Source organism: Salvelinus namaycush, chromosome 14 (genome assembly GCF_016432855.1).
Source record: "Salvelinus namaycush isolate Seneca chromosome 14, SaNama_1.0, whole genome shotgun sequence".
NCBI classification, from domain to species: Eukaryota; Metazoa; Chordata; class Actinopteri; order Salmoniformes; family Salmonidae; genus Salvelinus; species Salvelinus namaycush.
Window position 1 is genome coordinate 1,617,545 of NC_052320.1, and position 12,338 is coordinate 1,629,882.

General features: G+C 46.9%; 1 protein-coding gene across 1 annotated transcript; it reads left to right on the top strand.

Moving 5' to 3' along the window:
- The first annotated feature begins 1,777 nt into the window (after positions 1-1,777).
- Positions 1,778-5,531, top strand: LOC120058772 (amphoterin-induced protein 1-like). Its single transcript, XM_039007511.1, has 4 exons — positions 1,778-1,960; positions 2,229-2,816; positions 3,641-3,823; positions 4,944-5,531. The coding sequence occupies exons 2-4, from the start codon at positions 2,346-2,348 to the stop codon at positions 5,448-5,450; spliced, it is 1,161 nt and encodes a 386-aa protein (XP_038863439.1). The 5' UTR covers positions 1,778-1,960; positions 2,229-2,345; the 3' UTR covers positions 5,451-5,531.
- Positions 5,532-12,338: the final 6,807 nt, after the last annotated feature.

The window sequence follows — 12,338 nt, forward strand, 5'->3', positions numbered from 1 at the left end:
TGTGGCGCCCCTTGGGATTCCAAATCACAGCCGAGACATTGCAGGAACCTAGCTTGCAGACTTAATATAATACTTGAGTCATCAACATACATGGACACCTTTGTTTTTAAGCCTTGGATTTCTAATACTCTAATGTTATTATTGGATTTAAATAGCTAGCATTTCAAATAGATGTGGTGACAGCGGACACCCTTGTTTAACTCCTCTTTACAATTCAAAACTCTTTAAGAAGTAGCCACTATGTACTGTTTTTTTTATATTGACTGGTTCTTTATATTTGCCATCTGGGTCTTGTTTTAATAATAGAGAAATTAGACCTTCCTGCTGAGTATCTGACAGACTACCATTTCTATAGGAGTAGTTAAAACAAGCTAACAATGGAGCTTTTAGTATATAAAAAAAAGGCTTGATATACCTCTACTGGTATGCCATCAAGCCCTGGGGGTTTTCCAGACTGAAAGGATTTAATAGCCTACAAAAGTTATTCCTCGGTAATTTGGCCTGATCTATTTGTACGTTTGTTAGTTTTTTTTTTATTATCATTATTTGGAAAGAATTCCTTACAGTAATCGGCATTCAGAGGGTGAGGATGAGATGGAAAAAAAAACATCTGCTTAAAATATTTAGCTTCCTCTTTTAAAATATCATAGATGACTCCGTCTGTAGTGGTCAAAAGACTACTTAGTTGTAGTCACAAACCGGTTACCTATAACTACAAACATAGTTATGTTTTGGGGTTATTACAAATGTATTAACTTATTTCCAGATATCTTCTAAATGACCCACAAAGAGAAAATGGTACCCGCTTGCTCTAATTGCGTAGTACCTCAGCTGGTCTCCTTTTTGTTTTGTCCAGTTTTCTGCATGTACTCTGTGAATTAGGCTACGGGGGTAACTTTTTGGCTAGCTTGCTGGCTAATATAACTTAATATAGATAGCTAACATTCTTTGATAACTGGTTAGAGGTCGCTATTTATTTCCAAAAATAAATAGTGGTTTAGTTTATTGTAGCTTTAAACTAGGTGTTGATAGCAACTGGCTGACTCATGCGTAACGTTAGCAGGCTGGTAGGGTTAACGTTAGCATGCTAGTAGGTCTAACGTCAGCAGGCTAGTTGGTTAGCAACCTTGCAGGTTGATTTGTGACAATAAATTCATAAAGTATTTGCTTGTAAGCTGGCTAAAAAATACAATTTAAAACAGTATTTATGAGTGCAAACGATTTGGTTTAATTTGAAGTTATACATTTTAAGTTATTTATGTTGGAGTTTACATTATAGGGAATAGGCTGGCTTGCTGAGTCCTCAATATTAATAACTAGAAAAATAGAAAAGAGAGGTGTAACTTTGCATTGGGACTTTTGACACGTATACTAATGCAAATCCATATGTTACACGTGGTTACCTTTAAGCGCTGATCCCAAAGACTTGACTGCCCCTGCATGGATAAAAAGAGAACTGCTCATTTTCAGCCACTAATGAGGTTCATTTGAATTTCCTGAAGCATCATGAAAAATATCTGCGACAAAAGAGTGATCAAGTTACGATCCGACATCTGTACCTTTAAAAAAAATACATCATACCTGGACCCATAGCCTATTTATTCCAGTCATTCATTAATTCAGGTTGGGTGAGTGACGCCGGTCCAAGGGCATGTGTTCTTTGATCTTTACGTAATCTTATCCTTGCATAATTTTATCCTTGCATAATTTTATGCTTGCGTAATCTTCTATGGAGATTTGGGCGCAGAGCTGTGTTTTGTTTGAAGCTGGACTATAGGCGAGGAAGGATTTCTCCTCTCTGTCTCTCTGCATCCCGTTTGTTGTCCTTACGTTGGAGAGACTATTACTGTACGGACTAAAACGAGGTGCAAATTATAAACAGACGTGTCTGATTTGGTAGCGGATGGATTTCTATTTCAGAGAATGATTGGAGGATGGCTAAATCTGATCTGACGTTAAGGTAGCAAACGTTCTGTATTATTATCTGTTTTGGAGCAAATGGAATGCTGTAGAAACTAATCAAATTAAAAAATAAATAATAATAATTATAATCTGAATCTGAACGCATGCAAATGTAATTGTTTCTCGTAGTGATCGTGTGTGTGACTGAATGTATTTTAAGGGATATACTACCACTCTATCAGGCATGTAACCATGACGATATCCTCTCCTGTCCAACAGCCATGTCTCTGTTTTCAACAACAATAGTCTGTTTGCTTTTCTTTCAGACCTCAATTAAGCGATGCCTGGGATTCCACCAGCTGCTGCTCCATGCTGTGTAGAAAGAGACCCAGAATACAGGAAGTTCTGCTCATTTAATAACAACACACCGACCGTCTCCTAGCATGTTGCCTCCACGCAAAGCAGGCGCCCTGCCGGAGCCCTCCCCCTCTGCCTCTCCCTCTCTCAGCCTGAGGAGGATCCAGGTTCGATGGGCCTTGTACCTCTTCCTCTCCCTGGCCCTCCTCTGGTTCCCGTCTGGGGCGGTAGCCTCAACCCTCAACTGCCACAAGACCTGCATCTGTGCCAGTAACATCGTGAGCTGTTCCAAGATGAACCTGACAACGGTGCCGACTGGCCTGCCTCTCTACACGGCCGTCCTGGACCTCAGCTACAACGACGTCTCCCGACTGAGGGCTGAGTGGACCACGGTGAAACTCACCAAACTCCACAACCTCCTACTCAGTCACAACGGCCTTCACTTCCTCTCCTCCGAGGCCTTCGTCTACGTCAAACACCTGCGCTACCTGGACCTGTCCTCCAACAACCTGCGACAGCTGGACGAGTTCATCTTCGAACCGCTGGGGCAGCTGGAGGTGAGAGACAGAGGGAGAGAGAGAGAGAGAGGGAGAGATTAGAGAGAGACAGAGAGAGAGAGAGAGAGAGAGAGAGAGAGAGAGAGAGAGAGAGAGAGAGAGAGAGAGAGAGAGAGAGAGAGAGAGAGAGAGAGAGAGAGAGAGAGAGAGAGAGACAGACAGACAGACAGACAGACAGACAGACAGACAGACAGACAGACAGACAGACAGACAGACAGACAGACAGACAGACAGACAGACAGACAGACAGACAGACAGACAGACAGACAGACAGACAGACAGACAGACAGACAGACAGACAGACAGACAGACAGAAGGAGGGATTAGAGAGAGAGAGAAGGAGGGATTAGAGAGAGAGAGAAGGAGGGATTAGAGAGAGAGAAGGAGGGATTAGAGAGAGAGAGAAGGAGGGATTAGAGAGAGAGAGAAGGAGGGATTAGAGAGAGAGAGAAGGAGGGATTAGAGAGAGAGAGAAGGAGGGATTAGAGAGAGAGAGAAGGAGGGATTAGAGAGAGACTGAGAAAGAGGTAGACAGAGAGAGAGGGAGATTGAGAGAGACAGATAGATTTTTTAACTATTTGCACATAATTATAATACTGTACGTAGACATAATATGACATTTAAAATGTGTCTATCCCTTTGAAACTTGTGTGTGTAATGTTTACTGTTCATTTTTGATTGTTTATTTCACTTTAGTTAATTATCTATTTCACTTGCTATTACTGTTTCATTATTATAACGTCACACACATTAACTGGTATTTGCAAGCGACTACACAACACAGGTTTAAAAAACACACATGGTTCATTTGTCCATATTCCCAGGTGCTGTTGCTGTACAACAACCGTATATCTCAGATTGACCGCTCAGCCTTCCAGGGTCTCCACAGCCTGCAGAAACTCTACCTGTCCCAGAACATCATCTCACGCTTCCCTCTGGAACTGGTCAAAGACAAGAACCGCCTGGGGAAACTCAGTCTGATGGACATCTCCTCCAACAGGATCAAGGTATAAGACTGTGTGTGTGTGTGTGTGTGTGTGTGTGTGTGTGTGTGTGTGTGTGTGTGTGTGTGTGTGTGTGTGTGTGTGTGTGTGTGTGTGTGTGTGTGTGTGTGTGTGTGTGTGTGTGTGTGTGTGTGTGTGTGTATGTATATATATATATATATATATATATATATATATATATATATATATAATGCTTTTTTATACCTTTGTTGTGTTTACTTGACCTAACCATGATGTTGACCTTGCAGACTGCAGTGTGTGGTTTACCACAGCACTGTTATGACTTTAGGATTTTATTCCTGTTATGATTTTAGGATTTTATTTCTGTTATGACTTCAGGATTTTATTTCTGTTATGATTTTATTCCTGTTATGATTTTATTTCTGTTATGACTTCAGGATTTTATTTTTGTGCCTGTGAGGTGTGAAACACCTTGAGATTTACCTGAATTCTAAAGTGTGCTGTGCAAATAAAATATATTGAGTCTTTCCTAGCCACCGTGCTTCTACATCTGCATTGTGCTTCTACACCTGCATTGTGCTTCTACATCTGCATTGTGCTTCTACACCTGCATTGTGCTTCTACATCTGCATTGTGCTTCTACATCTGCATTGTGCTTCTACACCTGCATTGTGCTTCTACACCTGCATTGTGCTTCTACACCTGCATTATGCTTCTACACCTGCATTGTGCTTCTACACCTGCATTGTGCTTCTACACCTGCATTGTGCTTCTACACCTGCATTGTGCTTCTACACCTGCATTGTGCTTCTACACCTACATTGTGCTTCTACACCTGCATTGTGCTTCTACATCTGCATTGTGCTTCTACACCTGCATTGTGCTTCTACACCTGCATTGTGCTTCTACACCTGCATTGTGCTTCTACACCTGCATTGCTTGCTGTTTGGGGTTTTAGGCTGGGTTTCTGTACAGCACTTTGAGATATCAGCTGATGTAAGAAGGGCTATATAAATACATTTGATTTGATATTATTATTATTAGGTCCCCCGTGCGTTACAAATGTAATTGTTTCACATAATGTCTGTATTATTATTATGATTGTTTCACATAATGTCTGTATTATTATTTTGATTGTTTCTCATAATGTCTGTATTATTAGGTGCCCCCCATCGCGGAGCTGCAGGTGCTGCCTGCCTGGATAAAGAACGGCCTCTACTTCCACAACAACCCTCTGGTCTGTGACTGTAGCCTTTATAGTCTCCTGGCTCACTGGCACATCCTCCGGCTCAACTCAGCCCTGGACTTTAAAGATGAGTACAGCTGCTATCTCCCCGGGCCCCAGAAAATCAAGGTGGGGGTCTTCGACCTGAACAGAGACTATATGAACTGTAGTACGTTCCACGAGGCGGACCAGGAAGCTTGGCTGGAACAGACGCTGATCTTGCGCTGTGATACTAAACACAGAGATCTGTCTAAGACCTGGGTGATGCCTGGTGATGTAGTGGTGACGGAGGGGTTTAATCAGACAGCCAAGGTGCTTCCTGACGGCAGTCTCCAGATCGGCCCGGTGAAGCCGGACGACTCGGGGACGTATACGTGCTATGCTGTGAGCGAAGCCCTCAACGAGACGCTCTACGTGCTGCTCAAGGTGTTTACTGTTCTGTAATGTGTTCGCTGTGTGTTGTGATGTTGTACGTACAGTAATCCTGTGACGTCTTTATTTCCCCTTGGTGATCAATAAAGGTACAGTGGTAAGAAACAGTCATGTGAACCCTTTGGAATTACCTGGATTTCCTCATAAATTGGCCATCAAATTTTATCTGATCTTCATCTAAGTCACAACAATAGACAAACACAGTGTGCTTAAACTAATAACACACAAATTATTGTATTTTTCTTGTCTATATTGGATACATCATTTAAACATTCACAGTATAGGTTGGGAAAAGTATGTGAACTACTAGGCTAATGACTTCTCCAAAAGCTAATTGGAGTCAGGAGTCAGCTAACCTGGAGTCCAATCAATGAGACGACATTGGAGATGTTGGTTAGAGCTGCCTTGCCCTATAAAAAGCACTCACAAAATGTAAGTTTGCTATTCACAAGAAGCATTGCCTGATGTGAACCATGCCTCGAACAAAAGAGATCTCAGAAGACCTAAGATCAAGAATTGTTGACTTGCATAAAGCTGGAAGGGTTACAAAAGTATCTCTAAAAGTCTTGATGTTCATCAGTCCACGGTAAGACAAATTGTCTATAAATGGAGAAAGTTCAGCACTGTTGCTACTCTCCCCAGGAGTGGCCTTCCTGCAAAGATGACTGCAAGAGCACAGCGCAGAATGCTCAATGAGGTTAAGAAGAATCCTAGAGTGTCAGCTAAAGACTTGCAGAAATCTCTGGAACATGCTAACATCTCTGTTGACGAGTCTACGATACGTAAAACACTAAACGATAATGGTGTTCATGGGAGGACACCACGGAAGAATCCACTGCTGTCCAAAAAAAAACATTGCTGCACGTCTGAAGTTTGCAAAAGAGCACCTGGATGTTCCACAGGGCTACTGGTAAAATATTCTGTGGACAGATGAAACTACAGTTGAGTTGTTTGGAAGGAACACACAACACTATGTGTAAAGAAAAAAAGGCATAGCACACCAACATCAAAACCTCATCCCAACTGTAAAGTATGGTGGAGGGAGCATCATGGTTTGGGGCTGCTTTGCTGCCCCAGGTCCTGGACAGCTTGCTATCATCGACGGAAGAATGAATTCCCAAGTTTATCAAGACATTTTGCAGGAGAATGTTAGGCTATCTGTCCACCAATTGAAGCTCAACAGAAGTTGGGTGATAACACAGGACAACGGCCCAAAACACAGAAGCAAATCAACAACAGAATGGCTTCAACAGAAGAAAATACACCTTCTGGAGTGGCCCAGTCAGAGTCCTGATCTCAACCCGATTGAGATGCTGTGGCATGACCTCAAGAGAGCAGTTCACACCAGACATCCCAAGAATATTGCTGAACTGAAACAGTTTTGTTGTCACACCCTGGCCTTAGTTATCTTTGTTTTCATTATTATTTTAGTTAGGTCAGGGTGTGACATGGTGAAGTATGTGTTTTTGTATTGTCTAGGGTGTTGTATGGTTTAGGGGGTTAAGTAGAGTAGATGGTTTAGTGTTCAGTGTAGGTGTCTAGGGAAGTCTATGGTTGCCTGAATTGGTTCTCAATTAGAGACAGCTGGTTATTGTTGTCTCTGATTGGGAGCCATATTTAAGGCAGCCATAGGCTTTAGCTGGTTGTGGGTAATTGTCTATGTTGAACGTTTGTTGCTTGTCAGTGCACTTACGTTATTTAGCTTCACGGTCGTTTGTTGTTTTGTTAGTTTGTGTATAGTGTTCGTTTTGTGTTTTCTCTCTCTTCTCAATAAAAGAAGATGTATTTTCCACACGCTGCGCCTTGGTCCACTTTCTCACAAGAAGACGATCGTGACAGAATTACCCACCAAACCAGGACCAAGCAGCGTGAAAGGATGGAACAGCGCTTAGTGGAGGAATGGACCCGGGAAAAGGATGAGTGGAGAACAACCTGGGAAGAGATAGATAGGTGGGAGTGCGATCCAGAGAAAGTGCCGGAGCCTGCCTGGGATTCGCTGGAGCAGTGCGAGGAGGGTTACAGGATTATGGAGCTGGAGAAAGGAGCACGAAGGCGCGGTAGGAAGCCCTCGAGGAAACGCCAAAAATGTATTGGGGAGGGGCTCATGGGGAGTGTGGCGAGTCCAGATAGGAGATCTGCGTCAACTTCTCGTGCTACCCGTGAGGACCCTAAGAAGGAACCTGAGCCAGTCGGGCTGATATTGGAGGTGAGCAATGGGAATGATACAGAGACTGTTAAGGATTTATTGGGGAGGTTGGAGGAGAGTGAAATGAGGGAGCTGCTGTGTTGGTGCGTGAGGCACAAAATCCACCCGACAGAGCGTGTGCGGGAAGTGATGTTACCTGAGTCAGCTCTCCATGCTCGTCCTGAGGTGCGTGCTAACCGTCTGGGAATGACAGTCCCACGAACCAGGCCTCCTGTACGCCTCCCTAGTCCTGCACCTCCTGTAGCAGTTCCACGTACTAACTCTCCTGTGGCAGCCCCTCGTACCAGTCCTCCAGTTCCGGCACCACGCACCAAGCCTTTTGTGCGTCTCCAGAGTCCAGTACGTCTTGTTTCTCCTCCCCGCACTAGCCCTGAGATGCGTGTCCCCAGCCCGGTACCACCAGTTCCGGCACGACGCACTAGGCCAAATGTGCGTCTCCAGGGTCCAGTATGCACTGTTCCTTCTCCCCGTACTCGCCCTGATGTGCGTGCCCTCAGCCCGGTACCACCAGTGCCGGTACCACGCACCAGGCCTATAGTACGCTTTGAGAGTTCAGTGTGCCCTGTTGTTGTTCCCCGCACTAGCCTGAAGGTGCGTGTCCTTAGCCCGGTACCTCCAGTTCCGGCACCACGCACCAGGCCTACAGTGCGTCTCAGCCGGCCAGAGTCTGCCGTCTGCCCAGCGGCGTCTGAACTGCCCGTCTGCCCAACGGCGCCTGAACTGCCCGTCTGCCCAACGGCGCCTGAACTGCCCGTCTGCCCAACGGCGCCTGAACTGCCCGTCTGCCAAGCGGCGCCTGAACTGCCCGTCTGCCAAGCGGCGCCTGAACTGCCCGTCTGCCCAACGCCGTCTGAACTGTCCGTCTGCCAAGCGCCGCATGAACTGCCCGTCTGTATTGAGCCTTCAAAGCCGCCCGTCTGCCATGAGCCTGCAAAGCCGCCCGTCTGCCATGAGCCTACAGAGCCGTCCGCCAGACAGGAGCCGCTAGAGCCTTCCGCCAGACAGGAGCCGCTAGAGCCTTCCGCCAGACAGGAGCCGCTAGAGCCTTCCGCCAGACAGGAGCAGCCAAAGCCTTCCGCCAGACAGGAGCAGCCAGAGCCTTCCGCCAGACAGGATCAGCCAGAGTCTTCCGCCAGACAGGATCAGCCAGAGTCTTCCGCCAGACAGGATCAGCCAGAGTCTTCCGCCAGACAGGATCAGCCAGAGCCTTCCGCCAGACAGGATCAGCCAGAGCCTTCCGCCAGACAGGATCAGCCAGAGCCTTCCGCCAGACAGGATCAGCCAGAGCCTTCCGCCAGACAGGATCAGCCAGAGCCTTCCGCCAGACAGGATCAGCCAGAGCCTTCCGCCAGACAGGATCAGCCAGATCCGTCAGCCAGCCATGAGCAGCCAGATCCGTCAGCCAGCCATGAGCAGCCAGATCCGTCAGCCAGCCATGAGCAGCCAGATCCGTCAGCCAGCCATGAGCAGCCAGATCCGTCAGCCAGCCATGAGCAGCCAGATCCGTCAGCCAGCCATGAGCAGCCAGATCCGTCAGCCAGCCATGAGCAGCCAGATCCGTCAGCCAGCCATGAGCAGCCAGATCCGTCAGCCAGCCATAAGCCGTCCAGCCAGGATCCGCCAGAGCCGTCATCCAGCCAGGATCCGCCAGAGCCGTCATCCAGCCAGGATCCGCCAGAGCCAGCCAGCCAGGATCCGCCAGCCAGCCAGGATCCGCCAGAGCCAGCCAGCCAGGATCCGCCATCCAGCCAGGATCCGTCCCTCAGTCCGGAGCTGCCGTCCCTCAGTCCGGAGCTGCCGTCCCTCAGTCCGGAGCTGCCCCTTATCCTGGTGCTGCCCCTTATCCTGGTGCTGCCCCTTATCCTGGTGCTGCCCCTTATCCTGGTGCTGCCCCTTATCCTGGTGCTGCCCCTTAGTCCGGTGCTGCCCCTTAGTCCGGTGCTGCCCCTTAGTCCGGTGCTGCCCCTTAGTCCGGTGCTGCCCCTTAGTCCGGTGCTGCCCCTTAGTCCTGTGCTGCCCCTTAGTCCGGTGCTGCCCCTCAGTCCGGTGCTGCCCCTCAGTCCGGTGCTGCCCCTTAGTCCGGTGCTGCCCCTTAATCCAGTGGGGTTAATGTGGAGGGTGGTCATTTGGAGGAGGCTACGAAAGCGGGTAGTGACTATGGTGGGGTGGGGACCACGACCAGTGCCAGAGCCGCCACCGTGGACAGACGCCCACCCATACCCTCCCCTAGACTTTATGCTGGTGCGCCCGGAGTTCGCACCTTAAGGGGGGGGTTATGTCACACCCTGGCCTTAGTTATCTTTGTTTTCATTATTATTTTAGTTAGGTCAGGGTGTGACATGGTGAAGTATGTGTTTTTGTATTGTCTAGGGTGTTGTATGGTTTAGGGGGTTAAGTAGAGTAGATGGTTTAGTGTTCAGTGTAGGTGTCTAGGGAAGTCTATGGTTGCCTGAATTGGTTCTCAATTAGAGACAGCTGGTTATTGTTGTCTCTGATTGGGAGCCATATTTAAGGCAGCCATAGGCTTTAGCTGGTTGTGGGTAATTGTCTATGTGGAACGTTTGTTGCTTGTCTGTGCACTTACGTTATTTAGCTTCACGGTTGTTTTGTTAGTTTGTGTATAGTGTTCGTTTTGTGTTTTCTCTCTCTTCTCAATAAAAGAAGATGTATTTTCCACACGCTGCGCCTTGGTCCACTTTCTCACAAGAAGACGATCATGACATTTGTAAAGAGGAATGGTCCAAAATTCCTCCTGACCGTTGTGCAGGTCTGATCCGCAACTACAGACAACGTTTGGTTGAGGTTATTGCTGCCAAAGGAGGGTCAACCAGTTATTTAATCCAAGGGTTCACATACTTTTTCCACCCTGCACTGTGAATGTTTACACGGTGTGTTCAATAAAGACATGAAAACGTATAATTGTTTGTGTGTTATTAGTTTAAGCAGACTGTGTTTGTCTGTTGTTGTGACCTAGATGAAGATCAGATCAAATTTTATGACCAATTTATGCAGAAATCCAGGTAATTCCAAAGGGTTCACATACTTTTTCTTGCCACTGTAAATTAAATTAAATTCAAATCTATTCTATACAATTAAATTTAGAGCGTCTGCAAAATCAAAATTAAATTCAACTTCCTTCCTATCAATTCCCAAAGGTGCATAACTTCACGGAGAAGGGAAACGGCGAGAACCTGAATACGGCCTACACCACCCTGGTGGGCTGCGTGACCAGCGTGGTCCTAGTGTTCATCTACCTGTTCCTGACCCCCTGCCGATGCTTCTGCTGCCCCAAGAACAACCACCAGGACTCCTTCCACTCCTCCATGCTCAGCCATGAAGACCTGGCCAACAACCCTGACCCAAGGCACGTGGCTTTCATCGACCCCAAGGAGCTTGGGCAGAACGGGAAGGTGAACCCCAGCGATATGGAGGGGGACCAGGGAGAGATGGATGAAGAGGGAGGGTTACTGGGGAAGGGAAGGAGGAAGAAGTCTGTGGCTGAGTCTATTAATTTGGTCTTCTCTGACACCCCCATAGTGGTCTGAGATGGTACGGACCGGAGAACTCGGTGGACGCTGTGACGTGATTGGATGGATCAGTGATGTATGTGGTGTGATTGGATGAAACTGTGAATACTTCCTGGAGGTGGGAACTTGGACAGAAAGCCAATCACAGTTCCCCAAACTGACCAAACTGACCAATGAGAAGCTTCAGGGGAGTGTTAAACACATCGCCTTGGTATCAACAAGGACAATTGACAATAGACAGGACCGTTCCAGCATTTATTTTGTAGCATTTAAATATACAGTACATACTGTGAAAGCCTGACAGAGTAGTGTAAGAAGACACTGCTCCTTCCTGTGGTACGGTAATGGTGGAAGAGGATATCATGTTGGACAGTATCAGTACTCAGGAAGACATTGACTGGAGGAGATACAGAGAATATGAGACGTGCAGCATTTTAAACATTTCATGAAAGGATATAAAATATAAATGAACACGTTTTTGGAAAATCAAATAGTTCATACATATGACATAATCCAGTCATGAACATGAGCCCTGTAGACTGACTCACATTTCTATTTACTGATAGGAGTAGACTAGCGTGAGCGTCTTCTGCAGACGTTAGTACGTACACACGATAGCTATACCGGTAGAAATGGAATGACTTTATATTACTTCCTGACATGGGTACATTCAATATGGCCGTCAGTCCACCCATCATAGAACATAGACTTGGATGGGAATGTCTATTCTAGTAATTATATTTCTATGTATATACCCCTCCACCCCGACCGACAGACAGACCGACAGGCCGACCGACAGACAGACCGACAGGCCGACCGACCGACAGACCGACAGGCCGACCGACCGACAGACCGACAGGCCGACCGACAGACAGACAGACAGACAGGCCGACTGACAGACAGACTGACAGGCCGACCGACAGACAGACAGACAGACAGACAGACAGACAGACAGACAGACAGACAGACAGACAGACAGACAGACAGACAGACGTCTTCAGAGTTGGCCAAACTCTCTATTATGTTTGCTACCAGCAGGTCATGAATAATCGTTACCGGTGAGTCATACTGAAGAGGAGCAACATGTTATCAACAAGCGTCACCTTACAGCCCACAGACCAGACAGAGTGGAAACAGGAAATGTGACTTCTATTCTACTCCCTCGTA